This window comes from Cibotium barometz, chromosome 41, assembly GCF_041138505.1.
Source record: "Cibotium barometz isolate CiBa-2024 chromosome 41, ASM4113850v1, whole genome shotgun sequence".
Taxonomy (NCBI): Eukaryota; Viridiplantae; Streptophyta; class Polypodiopsida; order Cyatheales; family Cibotiaceae; genus Cibotium; species Cibotium barometz.
Window position 1 is genome coordinate 32,368,980 of NC_141086.1, and position 24,158 is coordinate 32,393,137.

The window sequence follows — 24,158 nt, forward strand, 5'->3', positions numbered from 1 at the left end:
TTTGAGACTCAAAAAAGTGTTTATGGCCTATTATGAAGAGTGAAGCAACTTCTATATATTATGAAGACTGAAACAACTCCTATGTATCGATCATATATAACCTAGTAGATCACCTAAAACTCTGATTAAAAACTTTATCACCAAATAAATAATCAAAACTTCATTAAGAAGTTAATGTGACAAAACATAAGAATTAACTTAGAAAGGGCTTATCCAAAACCATGGTATTGCGTTTGAATCTACCCTAGTAGCATCTTTCAGTACCAATTCACATTTAAAAAAGAAAGTAACAATAGTATCAAGCTACTCAATTAATGTGTGAGGGTTTTTTTAAGGTCAAAAATTTTCAAAACTATAAAACAATTCAAAGCTCAAAATAATTAATAATCATAAAGACGCCAGTGCACAACGGGATTATATGGTCGCAATGCAACCATCACATGTGCAAGAAAAAAACCTTTATAAACAATTTTATAAGGAATTGAGCATGCAAATAAGTGTTCACCTTCTATAAAAAACTATCCCTATTGTAAAATTTACATTTTAAAACTACCAAATTTACAAGAGATTCTAATTACAAGGTTAGGAAATGCATCAAATGGATGTGAAAAATGCATTTCTAAATGGTGATCTACAAGAGGAAGTTTATATGGCAAAACCAGCCAACTATCAATGTCCTCTGGGTGTCCAGAAAAAAAAAGGACAAAATGAACATGAAATAAACTATGAAAGTACTGAGCTAGTGGTGGGGGGGGGGGGGGGGGGGGGGGAGTGATGGATGGAGCACTATTGCTAGAGGCTCAGTATGCAACCTATATGCGAAGGGTATACAATAATACAATGCAGATCTGTCTAGCTCAAACCAGTACCATAATGTGTGTGTGTGTGTGTGTGTGAGAGAGAGAGAGAGAGAGAGTAATTGTAACACCATCAGTGGCTTGTACCCACAATCTCTTGATTACAAAGCATGTGCTTGTGCGCACACACAATATATATATATATATATATATATATATATATAGAGAGAGAGAGAGAGAGAGAGAGAGATGCAGCTGTGAAAACTCCACGTTATTAAGAAGCAAAGCTCTAAGAACGCATAGTAATTGTTCAGACCTGAAGGATCTCAACATTATAAACATGGAATCGTAGTCCTTGTCAACTGTTTAGTAAAAGATAGCATGCCAAATATACAGAACCGCTGAACAAGCTTCTAACTGAAGTTTGAACACCTTCCCAACAAACCCCAACAGAAACAATGCGGTTGGGTCAAAATGCATCTCCCATCTCTTTGACACTAGAGAGTGTGAACTAAAAACTCGGCTGCTACGGAAGAGCTTTGAAGACAAATGAGCTTAGTCAAAACTTTTCACCCATCCACACAGGAGGAGAACAATAGGCAAAATGGAGATCATCCTTACAAAAGGCAAGACTTGTAAAAATAGCACCTACAACTCTGCAAAGAAAGCCTGGTCTTCTTCCGACAAAACGAAGGGGTGCTCCATGGGTGGAAAAGCTGAATAGTCATCAAAATTTGTTGTATCGCTTGGTGAACCCTGCATTTGGAGTGCAGTGAACAATGTTAATGATCAAGTCAAGATAGAGCTCAGTTTTTACAGTGTTTACATAAACATTACAGAAATGCAATAAGCGAGCATCCATGTAGTCTCAAGTGCATTACACATGTACCCATCCGACATTGTCAGAACATTTGACGATTGGCAGGAGGTTGAGCTCATGGGTAGGAAATCCACCCCATCTAGGGCCCACCATCCTTCCAGAAAATGCAGGGTATATACGAAATGCACCTAGAGCTGGGATCAATTTAGAAAAAAGGAAACACATCTCCATTTATGGAATGGGTTTTTGTGTAAGTTAAACCATCAAAAACATCTTTATGTATCTCCACAGGAAAGGTTTGTGGTAACCTAGCTGCTGTATAGACATATAAAGCCCTTTGATTTGAGCAATAACAGAAAATGATAGTGAACTTACTAATGGTTTGGGTTTGATTGGGGGTGTTTCCATTTTATGACGTACATTATCCCACTTCACATTTGAGAACCAAGTGTGATGCTTGATTTCATTGACCCCTTCTTTCAAGCAGCCAATCCTGCTTTTAATAATTCATTTAATAATTTTGGATCTAGAAATGTTTGTGTTTTGACACAAGGGGACGCCATGCACATCTCCGTTTACTTGTTAACATTTTGATTAAAGGCATTCTTCCAGGCAGTTTATTTCATCAATGTTATTATTTTTGGTTCTGTCCATCCAAGGATGAACAGAACCAAAAATAATACATATGCACATGCATGTGTTTACTGCTAAACACAAGGACAGCAAGCTCACCCTTGAATGCACGTGTGCAAACAGTAAATCAACTGTGCATGTGAGCACTATCACATGCATGCATCTGTGGAAGCAGATGTGGCAGAGGCTCTGTGTGCAGGTGCATGCATGCGTGCACCCACCCAGCCATTCTACTCCCCACACCAATGGTGACTGGACCAATGGGATCTCACTTTCACATTTGTACTCCAGCCTATGGAGAAAGAACGTGGGTGGCTGGGTGGATACATCTCACACTTCCACTGGGCCAACAGGGCCTGAAACAGTGTAATCTCACATTGACTTGTTGGTAAGTTTATGGAGGAGACCACTGTTTGTGTGCACGCATGTGTAATTATTGCACTGATTTTGCAGTAATGTACTCATTCTCAGTCTCATTATAACATATTTCTGCAGTACTGCACTCTCTTTGTGGTGAAGTGTTCTCATGGTAGGGATCTAGTTTACTATATTTTTGCAGTGATGCCCTGGTTTTGCAATAATACACTCGTGCTAAAAGTCTAATCACACTATTTTTGCACCCAAATGTAATGCAAAATGTATCCTTTCAAGAAAATAGACGTCCCAACTTAGTACAAATCTCTAAATTGTGTACTTTGTTTGACTAGACTGCAATATTCTTCCAAGAAAAAGAACAGACCTTTTTGTCAAGTCAGATGTCAAAAGTTTCCGTACGAGATCCTTGGCACTGGAATGTCAAAGATGCAAAATTCTAGGTACTAAATGAAATAGTTTTGATAAATGAAAAATCTGGTGAAACTACGACAATTTGTATTTCAAGGCCATACATACCTTCTAGAAAAATGTCTTGGAAACGTCAATTTACCGTCCAAGATCTTTTGATAAGTTCCACTGGCATCTAAATTAAGCAAAAAACGAAAAGCTTATAAGAAAGATCGATTTACAACAAAAATCAGATGAAATCAAGACATGGTGGATGTTAAAATGGCTCACCATCATCGATAAATGGAGCGACACCAGCCAACATCTCATAGATTAACACCCCCAATGTCCACCTGTTGTTGAAAGTAGGTATTTTATTAAGACAAACTAAAAGAGACCACCGCTTTTAGTGCCCTTTTATGTGAAATGTATCTCATGCTAGTTTAAAGTTAATGATTTAGACGCACAATTTCAAAGTTGAAATATAAATATGCTTCATTGCACTCAATGTAATGAAAACGAAACCCACTGCAGCCAATTTCTTCTCTCTAAGCATTATCTATTATATAGTGAGTAAATGAGTTCTCCTCCCAGCAAGAACAGCCACTATTTCCCCATGTACCACATGCATCCACGGGCACGAGAAAGAGAGAGAGAGAATAGCAGTAACTGAATCAAACTACTTTGAAGCACGAAACTAAAAATGTAGACAGAAAAGGAAGAGAGGAAAGAGAATGACAATGCAAGACTAACTCAACCTTTTGTATATTACAAAGATAAAATATTTACGATGAATCCAGATATAGAATAAGGGGAGAGGTTCTATTTATAGAAAAGTAGGCCAACTAAGTCGCCCAACGCTAGTCGGCTAACTTTGCATCAATTTGTATTTTGCATTAACCACATTCACACATGGCCTCTTTTGTCCTTTTTTACATTAGGACTGACAACATGGGCTGGTTCTCTCCAAAACCCTAACCCTACCTAGTGGCGTAACCTTAAGCCTTAATGGTAGCTGCATGGCACATGCATCCAATGATTGAGGGTAACGCCTCTCTCTCTCTCTCTCTCTCTCTCTCTCTCTCTCTCGGTTGGGGAAGGAGAGAGTTGCACAACACAAGCCCACCACTACTTTTGTTTAAAGATCTTACCAATCTACAGCTTTTCCATGCCCTTTAGCAAGTATGATTTCTGGCGCTAGATAATCGGGTGTCCCTGCAAAAACATGCTAATCATGTGCTCAGGTTAAGAACTTATTATTATTTCCGAAAATAAACTTTGGATGATCAAAATCATCACGGTTGGCAGCATACCACACAATGTGAAAGTTCGATGCTCAATTTTTTTAGCAAAACCGAAATCAGCAATCTTTATGTTTCCTTTCTCATCGAGCAAGAGATTCTCGGGCTGTAGTTCGTTCAAAAGCAACCAAAAAAAAGGATTTGATCAGTCCAAAATTGACAATCTGTAAAAGTCATTAAACACCCCCGAAGCCCCCAGCCCCCAAGGCTCCCTTTCACCCTTGACCACCATGATGACCACTTTATCCATTGGAGTATGGTGACAAGAAATGCCGTTCCCTATGGTGGGGAATTAAGAAAGGATGTTTCTTCGTATCAGCACCTGTGCAATATGGGCTCATAACAGTGTTCAGTTTTACTAAGGCTTAATTTTGGGCGCCGCCCAACTTGAGTAAAAAGGTCTCAATTCAAAAATAGGGCCTGACCCCAAAAAAAAACCCAATTTTTCCCCCCCTCTATCGCAAAATCTATCTTCGTCTAAATCTCTTTGTTAGTTCTAATGCACTTTATCTATGTAAGCCACAATGGTGTATGCTGGCTATCTAATTGATTATGTTTCGACACGCAATGTTGATTGATAATGATTGTATATGGACGTGCCGTTAAATTTTCCCGTCCCCCCGTTTCCATTCACCACATGTTCGAGACCATCCAAGGCTAACCAACACCTCCTGTCACCAGCCTGGACATTTCCCCATTTCCATATTTGAACAGGCTCTGGAGGGTGCCAAGACCATAGTCACCAGAATTGAGAAACGGGAACGGAAACGTTTGAGGAATGGGAACGGGAAACAAGTTTCTAGGGGCGGAAATGGCTGTTTCCTGTGATAATATCACTTGGGAAAAGAGAATGGAAACAAATGGGGTCATGAAACAGAGAAACGTGTTTCTAGGGACTGAAACGGCCATTTCCTGTGACCATGGCCAGGACACCCAAGAGCTGGAAGATGTGCAAGCTTTGAGAATGGCGGATTATCCTGTGGTATTACGTATGTGGATAATTGTTATATACTATGATAATGTGGCAAGAGCCCGAGTAATTGGGTGAGCACAACCATCAACAGTCCACAAATATCCCTAACTCCCTCATTTATAACCCGAAGATCAGCCAACACATTGAGGATTTCTAGAAGGCCTTTTCATTCCCCCCAAGTGCTGCCCCCTCAGCCCTCGATGGGGGACTGTTCAGGAGATCAGGCTCTTCTTGCAGGTGGCTGCTAGCCATTTGAGCTTAGGCTCGGAGCAGTCCATCGGATCATGGATTTGCTTCAGGTGGGGATCTTTCCCGCCTTGACGTCCCCCTTCGCGATCTTCAGCAACAAGGCGAACCACTCCCCTCTTGTTTTGGTGGTGGGTGGCTATGGCCGCTTCAGTTTACTAGGACCCTTGCTGAGGAAGAATACCCCCATCCAAACAGCACGTGCAGATAGTCGGCTTTCATGACCATTGATGGCACCTTGACCCCTCACTCTCTCAAAGTTGCATACTGGTGCCTATGACTTTGAAAGAACTGCCTGCTAGCCTGGCTTCAATGGAACCCAAGAGTGGAAGTCGAGGAACCCCCATCTCATCTAGAGCAACCCAAATCTTGAGTATTCCACTCAGGTAGGCCAATGCATCCAACTAATTGCAGTTGACAACATGCCCACACCTACAGCTCATTGGCGTTTTAATGATATTTCTAACCCCTTCTTACCGTCTTATGTATGAGGAAGGTCACTCTCTTCATGTGGTTGATAGCTCACAAGAGTCTGGTGGTGGGTAAGTGGCTTGCAATCACTAGCAGTTCGACTTCTTGTAACTAGTGTGGTGAAACCCAAGAGACACCACCATTGCCTTTGGGACTATCCAAAGTCTGGCGATTTTTGTCGCTCTTCACATACAATCTTGGCACCTTCCAAGTTGTCATGTGTTATCAACCACGGACGCGGGCCCAACACTTCTCTACAAGGAGGATGATAAGGGTCGCACATTGCAGCTCACTCATTTTTGGATCACCGCCACGGTCCTTTTTTTTTTTTTCCCGAGAAAAGATCCTTTCATTAGTTATGTAAAAAACGCCCGTAGGGCTACAAAAGAGATCTCTCCTGCTCCTAACAGAGAGAAGAGCAGTGAAACATCATGGCAGCCCGGGAGACTCTCCCTGGGTGCTGCAAAATACAAGCATCAGTCTAAAGGACTGAGCGGCTAAATCATACAATGGGGGGGGGAAAGAGCCAAACAGGTGGCCTGTAGTGCCAACGGGGGGATCCAGTGTGTAGGGTATAGAACGGGCCGCAGCGCCAAGTGGTATGAAAGGCCTGGCGCCGTAAGATCGCCTCATCCGAGTCTCCCCGGATGCGGTCGTACTGTCCTCGCACGGTGTGGATCAACTCCTGCCAAATCCCCCGAACAGTCTCTGTTGGTGGCTCCAATCTCCCCTCAAAGGCCGTGAAGCACCGGGCCCTCCAGGTGAACCAGATGGTGAGGCTGCTGAGGAGCTCCCATCGTAAATCCCTCTCCTGTGTCCAGCTGGCGGATGAGAAATCCGGTGCCGGAACCAGGCGAGGCTGGCCCCTAATAAATCTGATGGCCTGACTGCCCTGCTCCATCTCATAGCCCATAGCAGGCCCTGACGAAGTCGACCAAGCAGCGGCACCCCACGTAAACATACCCTCTGGAGAGAGGGGGGCCAGAATACGCAGCATCCGCAGCCAAATCTGCTGTGCCTGAGGGCAGTCCCACAGAAAATGTCTCTGTGTCTCCATAGGGTGGCCGCATCGGACGCAGGCCGCCGGAAGACCGCTGTAAACAAGCCAAGTGCCAACTGCTGAGCCCCTGTGGGCGACCAGCCACTGAAAAGCCGAGATCCTGCGGGCCTGTCGACTAGCCCAGAGCCGAGCCCAGAAATCCTCCAGGAACTCCTGTGATAGTCCCTGCAATCGCCAATGCCCCGCTGCCGCTGGAGAAACCGTCCTCCTCGCCGTCAAGATATGCCGTCCCAGCCTAACAGTATACTGGAAAAATGTGATCTCTGTGGCCTCAAGGGATGCATAAGGATCATGCCACTCGTACTCTCCGGGGTCCCACTGCAGCCGGGCCAAGGGGCGCGCTGCATATGCCCAGATGCGCCAATCCGGGAGCACGTCAGCAGGGTCGGGGTCAATATGCCACTTCCGAGAAGCGGCAGCCACTACCCGAATCCTCTGAAAGGTGCACTCTGCAACCAAAGGCGACTCCACCTCCACTCTCTGGAGTCTGCCCTCATCCTGAATCTCATAATAGAGGCATCTGCCATCCTCAGTGCTAGCTCTGACAGCAATCAGGATCTCCAACTGTGTAAAGGCTCCCATCCACCGTGGGGCCACTGGCTCGAGAGGTGTGAACCACTCCTCTGAAAGTGCCTCCTGAATATCATCCCTCATAATCAATCCCCCTCTGAAGTGACTCAGCCTCTCCACCTGGGTCTCCTCTGGTAGACTGCAGAAAGCCTGCCAGTCTCCAAAACTACGAGCTGGGCCTGCCGCTAAAGGTCCCCAGGCTAGACGAGGCCGAGAACCCAGCATATGACCCTGCTCTGTACGAACCGCTGGGCTCCAGATGAGCGGCTGCCTGGCCCGCTCCTCAACACAAGAAGGAGGCCGCTGAGAGAGCCCCGGTCTCAGCAGCTCCCAAGCTCTCAGGATACTCAAAGCAAATCTGTCCTCCCATCCTCTACTGAGGCCTGTCCTCCTCATCTCTATGAAGATCCAGCGAATCTCTGGTGCCCAAGTACCCCCTGCAGGAGGCGCCCGGGCCTGCAGTCGCTGCAAGAGGAGCTCTTTCCAAGGCTCAGCGCCTGGAAGCAACCCCCGAACAATAAGCTTCCCCAATAAGGCTCTACTCTGATCGACTGGATCTATAATGCCCAAACCGCCCTGAGCCAGCGGAAGTGTAATAACTGCCTATGCAACCTTTGCCCGAGCTGGCTGACCGTCCCGCCCAGACCACAGAAAGTTCCTGATCAGCCTCTGTACCTGGCTGATGCAAGAGCTCGAGAAAATCCAGCAAGACGTAATGTACCACATAGTCGCTAACAGCACCTGATTTGCCACCACCACCCTACCAGCCAAGGATAGTCGAGCTGTACTCCAATACAATAGCTTCTTCCGAATGCTCAGAAGAAGCGGGGCAATCTGCTGCTCAGGTGACAAATCAAGGCCAATCTGGCATCCCAAATACCGCACTGCTGTGCCGGGAGGAATCCATCTAAAACCGGGGTCCGGACTCCATGCCGGAGTGGGAGCACTACTGATCCAAAAGGCCACTGTCTTGCGCCAATTGATCAATGCTCCCGAAGCTGCACTAAAAACCTGGAGCGACTGCTCTGCCCGAATAAGATTGGCCTCTTGGCCATGCAAAAATAAGCCCGTGTCGTCTGCAAACTCAGCATCAAGCAAATCCTCCCCCCGGACTGGGAGCTGAAGTCCTCTCAAACCAACCTCCTCTGCCGACAAATACATACTCATAGCCTCCGCAAAGAAGAGAAAAAGGAAAGGGGCGAGAGGACACCCCTGACGGACTGATCTGGTCGGCTCAAAACTCGGCCCCCGACCTCCTGCAATCAGCACCTGGCTGCAAGCTGTGGAATACAAAGCTGCCACCCCTCTGATCCATCCTGGCTCAAAGCCCAGGCGTAGCATAGTGCCCTCTAAGAATCCCCAATCGACTCTATCGTATGCCTTCTCAAAATCGAGAAGCATCACGACCAAGTCCTCGCCAAGAAACCTGGCTCGGGCCGTCGCCTCCCAGAAAGTAAAGATGTTGTCAAGGATACTGCGCTCCTTGACAAATCCTGTCTGAGTAGCATGAATCAACTCCCCCAGGAAGGGCTGGATCCTCAAACTCAAGGCCTTTGCCAAGACCTTGTAGACAGTATTGAGGATCGTAATAGGCCTCCAATGCCGAATATCATCTGATACTCCCTCCCCCTTGGGAATAAGATAGATCAAGCCCTCTGAAAAGCTCTGCGGCATCACCCCAGTGTCCAAAACATGCTGAAAGCCCCTGCGGAGGCCTGGCCCCAAAAGGTCCCAATAGCGCATAAAAAAGGCCGACGTCAGTCCGTCCTCCCCTGGGCAACTATGTCGCGGCAGGACCCTCAAGGCCTCGGCAAGCTCAGTCTCTGACAGAGGCGCACCTAAAACTGTGCGCATATGGTCTGTGACCCTCCTCTGCACATGGGCCCACACAGTCTGTCTGCATACATCCCGATCCTCAGTGGCTGGCTCCGCTGAAAGCAAGTCACTATAAAAAGCAGTGGCAATGTCTCTGATCTCCCCGAGCTCAGTAGCTATCGATCCATCCGGTCTACCAAGCTGGCGAACCCCTGCTCGCGCATGACGGGGTCCAGTGATCTCAAAAAACTCCCCAGTCACTCTATCACCAAGCTGTGTCCACTGAGAGGCCTGACGACGATAGTAAAACTCATGTCTCTGCTCCTCTGCCTCTCTAACCTCCTGGCGGGCCTGGCTCAGCTGGGACGCCACCCACTCACATGCTGGCTGCTGCTCCTGAAGGCGCTGTAGCGAAGCAAGGCTACGTCTCAGCCGTTGCTCCCGCTCTCGAATCTCTCCCAGTCGTGTCAAAGCTACAGCGTGCAGAAAAGAGCTAAGATCAATGAGTCCCTGGGCACACTGGCCCGCTGCATCCTGGTCAGAGCACTGACTATCATGCCAGATCCTCTCAATGTCCTCAGCGAGACTGGGGTCTGCAAGTACCCGCTCTGGGATCCTCAACTGCAAGCTGGGCTCCCGAGTCCCCTCCTCCAAAGTCAATATAACTGGCGCATGATCTGAAAATGAGGTGCCAGCAAGAATGCCGACGGAGCCCCCTCGCTCCCCCAACCAATCGCCCACATAAAAGCGATCAATCCAAGATAGATTAGTCCCTCCCTGCCGGCGATCCGACCGAGAGAAACTAAGACTGTCCTGAGACCGGGAGAAAGCCCCATGCTGCCATGCATCAGTGATCCTCAGTGACATGCAAAATCGGTCCCAAGCTGCAAGCTCCGTGCCGTGCACTGTAACATGACTGCCTCCCACCCTATCTGCCGGGTCCTCAAGCATGTTGAAGTCTCCCCCAACACACCAATGTGCGGCCTCTGGCAATGCATCTGTAACCTGAGTCCAAAACTCTGCTCTGGCACTAGCATGATTGGGCGCATAGATGTTGAGCACACCCAATAGCTCATCATGCATCCTTAGAATGACATACTGTGCTCTACCAGGCACAATGATCCCTCGATCCACAATGGCCTGCCGCCATGCATCTGCAATAACCATGCATACTCCTCCCTGTCCACCCAAAGGACCAAACCCTGCAGACCAGAAAGTGTCCCATCTACCAGGCATCACCGAACCATATCTCCGGATCCTGCTCTCACCCAAGTGGTGCTCCTGCATCATCAGAATGTCAATGCTGCCACCAACCAGGCATCTCTGTAGCTCCTGCCTCAAGCAGCCTCGATAGCGTATAAAGTGTGCTCCGCCAAGGCCCTGTACATTCCATGAGATGATCCTCATGGATGTCCTACTGAGGTGGATGCTGTCTCAGCCGTGCGGCGAGCCTTCGCAAGCGGCTTGGATGGAGAGTAGTCGCCATCCGAACGGCTGCGAGTCTGCCCACCCGGTGTACTGCAAGAATCCCGGATCAGGCGCCAGTGGCTGTGACCCATGGCGACTGCCTCCTGCTCTGACATAGTAACCTCGTGTATACTCACATATCCTGGGTCGCGTGCCAAATCTGCAACTATGCGCACGACCAAATGCCGAATCCCGGATGTATCCACACTCCCGGGATCCAAGAAAAAATGAGCCAACTCCCAAAGTCGGCCTATCACATCTGTAACCTCCAAATCGCTCATGTGATGAGAAAACTCAACTGCCTGAGTCTTCAACGTGCTGAGAGCGAGCTCTAGAGTCCACTCCCGGTCACAAGGTCCACAAAGAGGGAATGAGAAGGCCACCGCTGAGTCTAGTGCCTCCTCCCCGCGGGCCGGAGGTATCACTACATGCACTCGGATGGGTGCTGGCTCATGGGGGCCCTCGGCTCCAAAAAGCCGTGTAAAGGTATAATCAAACGCCTCCGAGCGCTGACGAATGCCGAGGCGACTCAGCCGACTGCGGATAGATGAAATCCGTGAGGCCCTAATCGGCATAGGTCTCCTCTGTGATGCTCGAGCGAGGTCAGTGCTCAGCGCCCTCCGGACTGCAGGTGAGTGCCAGGGAACTGCCAGGACCTCCCGGGAAGGCGAGGCGGGCGGAGGGGGAGGAGGGGGAGGCGAGGGAGGAGGAGAGGGAGCCGCTGCCGAGACCGGAGCGGGGGCGGGAGGAGGCGATGGTGGACGCGAGGCGGTGGGAGGGGGTGGGTGTGGGGGAGGTGAAGGAGGGGGAGCTGGCATCTCCTGGTCCTCGGTCGCTGCAGGGGTCTCCTCCTGAAGGGGAGCAAATCTGTTCCTCACAGGAACCCAGTGAGGCTGAGACTGTGGCTGCTGCTGCAGCGGTATCTGGGCGCGCTGCTGAGGCTGTCTCCCTCGACGGCGTCCCTGTCCTGGCTGCCACTCCGAGGTCTCTGTGGCCTGAGCAGGTGTCCCTGAGGCTGCCTGCCGGGCCGAATCTGTGGGCGGGCCATCCGTGGCCTGCTGCTGTGGTGAGGGCCGAGGTCTCCTGCGAGGGCAGGACTTGGCCAAATGACCGACCTGCCTGCAAATGAAGCACTGGTTCGGGAGCCCCGAGAACTCCACTCTCTGATCTATCCACCCCCCCCCTATCCTAGGTAGCTGAATGACCTTAGGAAGGGAGGAGATGTCAGATACCAACACTCTGACCGAAGGTAACCCAGCTGCTCTGGCCACCACTGAAGCTGCTGAGGGGCCCGTCTCAAGAACCGAGCCCACCAATGCTCCGAGCCTGGAGAGGAGCGGAAGATACTCCCGGCGGAGACCAGGGAAACAAACTGTAATATGGAAGAGGCGCTCTCCCTGCTCCGCCGCTGCTGGGTCAAATCCATGCTGCCAAGGCCTGAAGAAAGCCCGAGCACCCCTGATATCCAGAGGACTCATGGCAAGGACCTTGGCAACGCTCTGGGCGGCCTCGAACTCGATCTGATAATGTCCCCGGCCCAAGAGCTGTACATCCAGGATCTTGCCCACATCTGCAAGAAGGCGGGCCTGAAGAAGATCCCTGATCTCCCCTCTGCTGGGGCGAGTGCCGACTATACGGCAGATGGTGGAGTGAGCCTGAAGGCGCTCCACCTCTGCGGTGAGGCTCGCTTCCTCTTCCGGCGAAAGAGAAAGCCTGATGGGGATGACCTCGGGGGCGGGCGAGGGGGCTGCAGAAGAGTCCCTCTGAGGCGAGGCGGGAGGAGTCTCCATCAGAGTCTGAAGCTCAAGCGAAGGCGAGGCGAAAGCGGAAAACCTGCAAGAAGCGGGCTGCACACCAAGAGGCGGAAGGGCGGGTGACGATAAGGAAAAAAACAAAAAAAAACCCCTAAGGGGAGAAAGCAGCACGACAGAGGAGGGAGGGGGGGGGCGAAAATCGGAGGAGAGGCCCAGAGGGGGGGGGGCGGCGACAACGCGAGAAGGAAGGGGGGGGGGGCGCTGCTGAAGGGCGGCGGGAGTGAAGAAGCGAAGAGGCGGGGGGGGGGGGGGCGAACAGGCGGCAGCGGGGAGGGAGGGCGAAAGGCGGCAGCGGGGAGGGGGGCGACCTGGCGAAGAGGGGGGGTGGAGGCGCAGAAGCGATGAAGGAGGGGGGGGCGGCGCAGCAGCGAGGAAGGAGGGGGGGGCGCAGCGGCGAGCAGAGGGGACAAGCGGGGGGCGGAAGGAGAGAAGGGGCGCGAGGAGGGGGGGGGGGGGGAGCGAAGGAGCGCAGAGCAGGGGGGGCGGGAGCTTCAGCGAGCGAGAACCCTGGTCCACCGCCACGGTCCTGGCAACACCATGGACCCCATAGGCCCACACTCACGAGAGATGGGAGCTTGTTAGCAGCCTTGCAGCCTAGCATATCTGGCAGGTGCAATGCACCTAGTTTATTGACGCTTCAGTCACCCTACCAGCCCTCTGTCTGGAGGGATCTCATCCACACCCTCCAATTACGCTTGCAACACTTGACGAACCATTCCAAGCACATGCATTAGCACAAAGACGCCCTCCTTCGCACTTGTAGCCTAGGTGCCTTCCTCTCAGGAGGAGACATCAACACAGGGGGCATTATAGACCCCCCACACCCATGGAGGGAGTCCCCCCTCTCTTTGTGCTTTGTACATGTTACCTCTCCCAGGGTTGTTCTGAGAGGATGCTTTTCACTACCAATGGAAGGTTTTTTCTTGGGAACAAGCTATTTCCCAAACTTAACAACACCATGAGAGTCTACTCACAAAGCTTCAAATCATTAACCGTATCACACACAGCATAGATTGTGTGCTATGAAATCCCCAACCTCATCACTTTCTGCTAGGACATTCCCACTCATCAGCACCTAACAGTAGGTGCAAGTTCATACATATAGAAGTGTCACTTTAGTAGACAAATCACCAACAACTTATGGGCGCCCAAGTTTGGGCCAACCACCGGACAGCCATGTGCAAACCGGAGTGTGGGAACCTGGGAAATACCAGTCGTGTGGGGCTGGCCAACCTGCCCTCCTACCCCTACATGAACAGCGTTTAGGGTTCATTGTTCATATCCCGTGCAATCTGGAGCTCACAATTGGAAACGCACATTGCAAGCTGATTGGAGGAGCTGGAAGTTGATCTGCAGCACCGTTGGGAATGCGTACTTGTTCCTCACACCAACATTTGGGGCTGAGATCAGGGAGATCTATTTGAGTATCATTTTGTACTAGGGGAACATTCAGGTGTAGCCTTTTCTTGTGACTATGATATACGGTAGGTTTAGGTCTACTTGTGTGCTTGTGTTTTGTGTTACACTTCTCTTGCTCTCTCATAAACTTTTGCACATAGCACAGATTTACCACAATTGGTATCAAAGCCTAACCTTGCTTCAGCAAGATTTGCACCCAGGTGATTCATAGTGCAAATAGGGTATATACACAGATGGCTGGGTCACCACAAAAGTATACGTGGACACTCTACAGTTGGGCACCACTGCCAATTTATATTACAAGCTTCTCCGAGATACAGAATGGCCCTAGAGAGGCACTTCAGCCCACGGCGCCCCCCTTGAGGACCAGACACCATAACACGCCGATCCACAGCCCAATTGGAACCCATGGAGTAACCCTAAACCACAGCCACCAGCTGCTATTCTTTACAGGTGACCACCTTGGCAAATCTTGTACAGGAGGCGGCCAGGAGGAGGCTCTATAAGAGTCAGCACTTCTTCAAGAGGTGTTCGTTCAAGGGATGCTTCATCAAGGAATCCAATGAGAAGTTTCTTTGCAAGATACAGTGCTGACAAGCCACCGCTTAGATGTTAGCCTTGGCAGTCTTGCCAGATCTTGTACAAGAGGATGCTTTACAGGAGTCAGCACTTCTTCAAGAGGTGTTGGTTCAGGGGGTGCTTCATCAAGAGATCCAGCAAGAAGAGATATATGGAGCTGGCAAGCCACAGCCGGAATGTTAGCCTTGGGAACGGTCAGAAAGTGATTTCCTATGTCTCGGGTTGGTTCTTTGGCAGAGATTTGACTAATGTTTTTGCACTCATACGAAGTAGCTGAAGACAATTGTGATTTTAGTGGGGAATAACGTGATACACCTACCTTTACCCATCTGGCCAACCAACTTGGCAGTAGGCAATTGTGATTTTAGTGGGGGAGAATATGATACACCTACCTTACCTTTACCCATCTGGCCGACCACCTTGGGCTGCAGTTTGATTATGGGCATCCAAGTTTGAGCGGTTTATGGGCCCTGGGCAGCAATGTGTGAACCCGAAACACCATTTGTGTGGAACTTACCGACCTGCCCTCCTACCACTCTGTACACAGATTTTAGCTCACAATCAATAACACAGTTGCAAACTGATTAGAGGAGCTGGAAAATGATCTGCAGCATCACTGGGCTCAGTAGTTGTTGCTAAAGGCAGCATTCGGGGCTGGGATTGAGGAGATCTATTTAAGTATCATTTTGTACTTGGGGAACATTCAGTTGTAACCTTTTCTTGTACATACACATACATTAGGTTTAGGTCTAATTGTTGTGTACTTGTGTTTTGTGTTTTGGTGCTCTCTCTCTCTCTCTCTCTCCCTCTCTCTCTCTCTCTCTCTCTCATAAACTCTTCTAGTATAAGTAGAGTTGGTGGTAGTTTTGGTGGGGAGCTAGATCACCTACCTTAAGATCCCGGTAAATTATGTCCATGCTATGAAGGTACTCGAAGGATAGAAGAACTTGTGCTGCATAAAAACGCTGGAAATCTCAAGTGTTACTCCAACATAGTTTAGTAATGATTCAAATGAACAAAATCCACCACCAGCTTGTGCTGCATAAAATGCTGGAAATTTCAGGTGTTACTCCAACATAGCATTGTAGTAGTTCCAAAAAAATATACTGTTGTAAAAGTTGATATAGATAACAAAACAATAGACATGGTCATGCATCATTGTTATACTCCAGACCCACCAAAAATATTCACTTACAGCAGTGCTCTCATCAAGCTTTACTCTGCTTCTGAGATGGCCAAAGAAGTCCCCTCTGCACAAGAAGACATGAACACAAGAACCCCACATCGCTGTAGTGTCCATCTTAGAAAGCAAGTGCTTGCAAGCAGAAATGCCTCAATATACTTACCCACTAATGTACTCCAATATCAAATACACACACTTTTCGTCTTGGCAGAAACCGAGCAGATTCACAATGAAAGGGAAATCAATCTTCTGAAGGATATCCTTCTCAGCTTTGACATGAGCTATCTGCAAAAAGGAACATTAGAAACAAGAAACTAAGAACAAGTTGATACATGCATTCTTGATTGTGCCCGTCAGCCAGATTTTTGCTCATTGAAAAACCTTAGCTTTAATTTTCTTTTGGTCCCAACTTAACCTATTTACCTAGTTGTATAGCCTTTAGCTACACATTCAAATGTGGAAAACAACCTCCCTACATAGCCCCTTACAGCATCTAGAAACTAGAGTAACACCAAGTGCCACGTAGGCCATGATTGTCCCCTTTTACATAACTTAAAATGTAAACAATTTGTGCCACATTCACATAGTACATAGTACCTACAAACATATACCTAGATGAATCCAAGAACATGTCCAAATTCACCTTATAAAAAAGTGCAATTTATAACCTCATGGTAGTCATCCACAAGAAAATAAACCATCAACTCCATCATGCATAGTATAGACTAGATACTACAACATCCCCACTAACGTCATCAATGCCCAATAGTGGATGTAGAACTTGGTATTAATATATGCTCCCACACACACACACTCCACGCGCGCGCGCGCGCGCGCACACACACACACACACACACATAAGAGCATACATTTATACAAAGGTTTGTGTACTGAGTTTCTGTCAAAGCTCCGAAGATACAGGGCAAACTCATAATGAAGCCTAGCACTAAGGATCATAACAAATAGAAAGAATTATTACAACAAAAGGTAGTCGATAGGGCATATGCACTACTAAAGATAGAAAGAATTCACACAATATCAACTGGTTGCAACTTGGACAAAAACTTCACAATGTGAAATTTGCATATGTCCGCTCCTATAGCATAAAGATATACCTAGATGAATCTAGGAACATGCCCAAATTCACCTTATAAGAAAGTGCAATTTATAACCTCATGGTAGTCATCCACAAGAAAATAAACCATCAACTCCATCATGCATAGTATAGACTAGATACTACGACATCCCCACTAACGTCATCAATGCCCAATAGTACCTATGTAGGTGTACATACAAACATAAGCTACTTGCCTACCTAGGTAAACCTACCTACCTAAGTCAAAAGGCATTTAACTATTGAGCATACAATCTCAAGGTAAAAACAAACAAGAGATTAAGTTTCAACAGTTAGCACACTTCTCCACCACTTTTCTTGCTTGAATGCATTAATTGTGTTTTATGCTTTGATGATGAATGGCATTCTTATCTTATCATTGTGTAGATTGCAAGATGCATCCCAGCTCGCAAAGCTATGAAACAATCATGCTCAAGCTCAATCAAAGGTGACAAATAATGCTTACTTGCTTTGATTTCAAAATGGCAGCCTTTGACAAGCACTTGATTGCGCATACAACATTTGTCTTGATATGCCTGGCGATAAACACTTGTCCAAAGTTTCCAGCTCCAAGGATCTGTCCGAGCTCAAAATCGTCAATCTCACAATTCTCAAACCAGACCTGCAAGTGGTGTAGCCAGGGTTAGACCAGAAGGTTGATCCTCTCATAAACTTTTTGTGTGATGCCATGAGGGCACCTGCATGTGTACTTGATCAATGAGGCTAGAATTAAGTCCCTCTGTGCTGTTTGGTCAGGGTTAACACTCTATGTGGATTCAATCTATGTGGTTCTCTATGCATATATTCAATGTGGTTCTCTATGCATATATTCAATGTGGTTAGGGTTAAGCCTCTCTGTATCTTCATTCACTGTGCTTAGGGTGAAGTCCCTCTGCTTTCCTGCCACTATCAGTATTCTGGCATGCAATGTGGAAGCCTCTCAATGTGGTTGAAGCCTCTATGTGCACACACTCCTTACGCATTAATCAATAAAAACGTAATTAAAATTAATCCTCTCCGTGCATTCATTCAATATGACTATGGTTGAGCTCTCTGTGTGAAATTCCATGTGATAGGGTTAAGGGTTGAAACTCTTTTGGCAAAAAGTTTCTCTCTCTGCAATAATTCTGTCTTTACAATGAGAGTGGGGTTGATCTTGTGCATGCGTTGATTCAATGTAATTATGGTTAAGCCTCTTTGTGGCATAAGGGTTGTGCATTCAGAGGGTTCTCTCTCTCTCTCTCTCTCTCTCTCTCTCTCTCTCTCTCTCTCAAATTGGTGTATGCATCAACATCCTAGTCAAGAGATATGAGTTCAAGTCCAAATTCTTGCACATTGGTGCCCTCATTCTTGGCTATGATGTTAAAAGACTCACCTCATCATCACCATCATCTCTCTCTCTCTCTCTCTCTCTCTCTCTCTCTCTCTCTCACACACACACACACACACACACATACGAGGCTCTCCGTCCATGATCTGATTAGGATTAAACCACTGGTTAAGGTACAATCAATCAAAACAGAGGCAAGAAGCGAAAAAAAGAAAAAAACGCACACACAAGAGGACTAGTCTGCAGAGTAGCTTACCTTGGGAGAAGAGGGGTTTGGGATAGGGGGTAGGGATGTGGGTGTGATAGCCCTTTTGGTGAACATGCGCACCAGCATCGCCATGGAGAAAGAGCACAGGAGCAACACCAGGAACAGGAAAAACATGAAGCATTTGCAGCGAGCAAAATGGTCGCCATGGCTTCTTTCCTGCTTTGCACTCTCTCTGGTTAACTAACATCTAGCAACGAAGGGGTGTGTCCCTTCTATCCCCGCATCATTTGCACTTGCCTCTAAATCCCATATTTATTTTTCCCCCTTTAAAAAAATTTGTGTGTGTGTGTACTTAATGAGTGTGTGTGTTTATTTAGGGCGTTTACACATCTTTTTTTTTTATGAGAGTATATTTATTTAGGACATTTACACTCTTTTTTTATGAGTGTGTTTATCTAGGACGTTTCCACATGGGAACAGATTGGGTGGAGAAGACCTTTTTTTCCCGAGGATGTTATATTAAACCGCACCCCTTGAGGGATGGCTAGGTTGAGTTGATTCGAACTCCCTTCACGTACGACACAAACATCTTATCATTGGGCTATCTCCCCCACCCTAGGGCAGATGAGACTAGTGATGAACACAGAAGACTCACCGCCATCCATGAAGAATAATCAGGAGAAATTCCTTGTCCTTTCTTGAGATTCCGACTGTAAACGCTAGTTTCCACGTAATGTGTAAATGCCCTAAGTAGTGATAGTAGGCAACATTGCAATGGTAGCAAGTTCAAAACTTAGGCACAATCTAGGCTACACAATCAGAAACTACTCCCACCAAATTCGGCCCATGAAGGAGATAATTTTGCGTGTCTTGGCATTCAAAGCCTTACACACTGCCACTAAACAAAGGCTTTCATTTATAACAAGGCATCCACTTAAGGACATGAAGTTCCAATCACACTTGCACTCATAATTGGGCTACTCAACCAAGCCAAACTTGCTAATACACATACACACTACTTTTAAAAAAAATTGGGTATGAAAATAATAATGGGTCTAATAGTTTAAAGAAGAGGATCGATTGCCCTAAACTACTCTCTCCTTTATCGGTCATGGGTGGTTGGTAATGGTAAGGCTACACATCTTAAAAAAGAGGATTGACCGCCCTAAGCTACTCTCTCCTTTATCGGACGTGGGTGTACCATACATTGTGTAAGCCCTTCATTTCCTTGGGTGTAATTAAACAACCAAGATTCCATCTTGTCAACCATTGCCTTTTTTAAGTGGGCAGTGTGTAACCTGCCCCAACCAACTAGAAGCAAAGTGTATTAAACTATACTTCTTATGTGAATTGTCCTCTTGTGCTTTTTCCCCACCTTCCTGAGTGTAACAAAGTACTAAGCATCATCTTCCAATCACTAGATGCATAAAATCAACAACTAGGGCATGTGTAGCACACCTACCAAAAAAAAACATGTTTTCCTTTTAGGCCTTTCTTAGTAGGGCTAACTATTTGCTTAAGTTTTCTCATTCATCAAAAGATGGCATTGGTTTCACTTATACCATATGTCCTTTTATAAGGCTAGTGGATTATGGCATATGATAGCTTTCACTACAAGAGGGGGAGGGGAACTAAAAACACAAATTGGGTTAAATTATGAATATTGAGGCTAAAAGTCACACATCACTTAACGCTAACATCACAATTGTGATGCAAAGCAAAACACCTACGAGTGTCATAGCATACTTACATTCCTATTTTTTTCAAACACAAAAAAAGGAACATGTTCTCTCTCTCTCTCTCTCTCTCTCTCTCTCTCTCTCTCTCTCTCTCTCTCTCTCTCTCTCTCTCTCATTTTGCATGGATCCTTAGAAATAGTTTTTGTTAATATTTCTCAATAGCATCTTATGTGATGCCAACTTTATTGGTCATACATTGAAGAATGTTGTATGTGTGAGGCCACTATGAAGCAAATTTAGACCACAAACAATATGATGAGCCCAAGGTAGATCATGAGACATCCAAAGGTTCTCCTTACAATCTACAAGCCGGAAACTAATATTACTTCTAGTCTAATTCATGATTATATTATGCCTCTCTACAGTTGTGGATTACTTTTTACTTGACCAAGCTACAAAACTATTTCCAACTATCTAGTTAGAAGTATATCCAATAAACATATAATAGACTTAGGATCTAATCGCCTCCTATTTTCCTCATGCACATGAATAAAAGAAATGCATCCAAATATCTTCAAGTGTAAAATATCCAACTTTTCACCTATGTGTGCCTTCTCTCAAGTAATATGTGTGTTCTATTTCAATGAATAAACAATTATGTTCATAGCTAGCTTCTCCCTAATAAGCATTAGGCCTTTCATATAAATAACCGTATCAAGGTTTCTAAGGTTTATACATATCAAAACCTTTACCCACTCATAAATACTAATGGGCCTTTACACATAAAATAACTTTGTGCACATTCCCATATAAAATAATCTAGCCACATGATAGGCTATAAATGATTGATGAAATTCAAATACATGATCAGCACATGATCTCTCCACACCACCGCTCAATCCACCATCCATACGACATCTCAATCGGTAACCTCGTATAGTGCGACACCGCAATTGGTACCCTCGCACATCTATGTACCTATACTCATAGACATAATCCACGTTATTTAAACAATCAACTGAACACATGAATTAGTCCCAACGCCGTCATGAGATATAAGCAACCATAATATCAAATTACACGTACCAACATGCACGGTATACATGGGCGTCCCCGATATAAAATAAGAAATATAATTCCCAAAATAATCAAGAGTAATTCTCATAACATTCCCTCTTGCATGGGTTGCAAACTGTCCTCAGTTGCGTAAATCCATGAGAGGATAGCTTAGTGATTGGTGTGGAAAACTTGATCAACATATAATGTAGATATGCAATGAACCAATTAAATGAACATATGTGGAACGAGTCCGAGTGTCCCATACCACAAAGGCGCATTCCACATACACACATAAGATGGTAAAAGATAGAAGGCATAAATGTGTTTGGTGTAAGTACATGAAATGAATCTAATGTCCCATACCACCAGATTAGCTCCACATATCACTCCTTAATATAGAAGTTTGAGACGGAGTGGCCAGTTCCCTGTGAAACTTAAATTCAGACACAAATTTTCTTTATCTTAAAATTCTTCTTGAGTTTCGGAATTTAAACTAATCTTAGTGTTGAATTTATGGTTTACTAAGGTTTACTAATTAAGTCATCAGGTTGTAGAAATATTGTTGTAGAAATATTGTAAAAATGTTTAAACAAATGGAGAATGTTTGTGAATACATACCTTCATCGTTTGATAGTGTATTGATAGTGATACCCTCTTGCTTGAGATGTTTGTCATTAGTTGTGGATGTAGACAAGAGTTTGTTCTTGTTTTTCGTCAGACTGTCTTTAGCATAATGTCCTTCTTGAAGACATATGTAACATGTAAAGACATACTTCTTAGACTTCTGGTTATTAATGGAGCTATAAGTGTTCGTTTTCTTATTTTCGTTAACTTTTCTTATTTCTTTTTTATTGCTCCTACTTAGTCGTCTTAGAAAATTTTTCTAGAATTTTTCTCAAAGTTCTCATTCTTTATATATGAATGCGTGAAAAGAGCCAATCTGTTCTTATATTGTGGGACGTTTGGTAAATCTGCCATAGCTCAAACTAAAGAAATAACAAATATTCTTGATGAGAAAAATGGTAGAGAATACATATCACATTGTTGTAGTGTCGTTGAAAATGTCTGGCAAAAACAAATTTAACACTCCAAGAACATGTGAATCTTTATACTTTCTATACATACGAAATATAAAGTTCTTAAAACGAAATATGGAAAAAAAACTAAGGTTAGATTTTAAAAATTTTATTGCAATAGTACTAGAAACAACAATTCAAGAGAAACTTAGCATCATAAATTAAAATTTAAACTTTTTATTAATATCAAGATAGGAAAAAGTTACCTTGAGTTGATAAGTTGTTTGCTATTAGAAATGAAATTAGAAAAGAATAAGAATGTTAAGTATAATAAGTTCAATAATAAACTTTACAATCCTCTAATAATATGGATGTGATTAGGTACAATTACTTTCTTGGATGTAAACTTAGTTTTATTGTAATGAAGTCGAGTAATAAATTCCTCATTAGATATTGTTGAGTCATCCTCTATGCTATCTCCCCGAATGATGTTTATGTGTTCCATGATCTGACAAAAACGGATGTTCATAGCAAAATTATGGTGCTGACAAACGGGCACCAACCATGACGAAAAATTCTTCATGTTCACGTGTCCAAATCTTCGATCATTCACCATCTTGTTGATTATTGAATATTCGTAGTAATTTTTGAAATAGAGCACCATTCCATTTGAATAAATATGCTAGACGACTACACTTTGCCACCATAAGTCATAGAAGTTCCAAAGCTGGATAAGGGTCATGAGGAGATGCCCGGGTCATAATGCTATATACACAAAAAATTTAGCAATCAGAACTTCCCAATTTTTAGAATAGAGAATCCATGGGGATCTAGAATTTTTGTTGATGTAGTGTCTTAAAACTATTTTTGGTCTCATTTGGGAGGTTTTTGAGTGGATGTTAGATTGTAATTAAACAATAGACTGACTGACTTCTCAATACATCCAAAGTTTAAGCATAATATAAACATGAATATAATGAATGACTAGTAGCAATTCTAACAACCTTGATTAATAAAATGAGAACATGAGTTTAACTATTTCACAATAACTCTCTCTTAGGAAATTGAAACTAAAAATAGTTCAAGTCGTAGGTGAGTTAATGTCAAAAGACATTACTGGAGAAAGGTCATATGTGATTGCTTAAGGTCAAAGAGAAGGTCTCTAAACTAAGTAGGACTTAGGGCTTGTACAATCTTTCAAAGAAATAATTGTGATCATGTACTTGAGTTAATGGAGTTCCATGAAAACTCACGTGAACACAAAGAGGACAGGATAAAATTTCTAACACATCTTCTAGTGTCTCTAATTCAAACTAGGCTAAACGAAATAAACTTATAGATGTTTTTCTTTCTAGCAATGGACAAAATCTATAGCATAGATTTCACTGAATCTTGTATAAGTACCTTCATAAGGTATATAGAGCATGTGTCCCTCAAACGTGAAGAAGACAAGCTTTTGGTCATAATTTCCCAATTAACATACAAGTGTAAAGGGCAGTCTCTAAATAGGTTTGCTCTTAGTGTCACATGGTGGAAAATTTTGCTGATTGTTCCACCATCTCTTGGTTTTAGAAAGGTCTTAACTTATGATTTTGTAAAAGATTAACAAAAACAAATCCCACTACCCTCCCAAATAATGCTTTTTTCACCAATAAGTGCATCGTATCCTTATGCTTCTCATAGAAGACCTGTGTTGTCAAGTCAGGTCAGCCTGACTTGGTAGTAAAGCATTGCCTATTTCATCCCGCTTAGGATTGCAAGTAAAGGTAATAAGAGGTTTACCCATCTTCATAACAATTGCCAATTGAATCTTGATACAATTGATGTATATATCGAGGTCTC

At 45.1% G+C, this 24,158-nt stretch overlaps 1 protein-coding gene across 2 annotated transcripts; it reads right to left on the reverse strand.

Annotated features, from left to right (window-relative positions):
* Positions 1-1,096: 1,096 nt before the first annotated feature.
* On the reverse strand, positions 1,097-18,879 carry LOC147614874 (uncharacterized). 2 transcript variants are annotated; one of them, XM_086780203.1, is made up of 11 exons: positions 18,611-18,872; positions 17,491-17,646; positions 16,074-16,195; positions 15,923-15,977; positions 15,618-15,692; positions 4,326-4,419; positions 4,164-4,227; positions 3,304-3,365; positions 3,142-3,208; positions 2,990-3,037; positions 1,097-1,553 (listed from the first exon to the last, which is right to left on the reverse strand). In XM_086780203.1, the coding sequence occupies exons 1-11, from the start codon at positions 18,734-18,736 to the stop codon at positions 1,415-1,417; spliced, it is 1,008 nt and encodes a 335-aa protein (XP_086636329.1). In that variant the 5' UTR covers positions 18,737-18,872; the 3' UTR covers positions 1,097-1,414. The 2 variants fall into 2 exon arrangements, with proteins under 2 accessions (XP_086636329.1, XP_086636330.1); XM_086780204.1 differs by lacking the exon at positions 2,990-3,037 and having other exon boundaries at positions 18,611-18,879.
* Between the last annotated feature and the right edge of the window lie 5,279 nt (positions 18,880-24,158).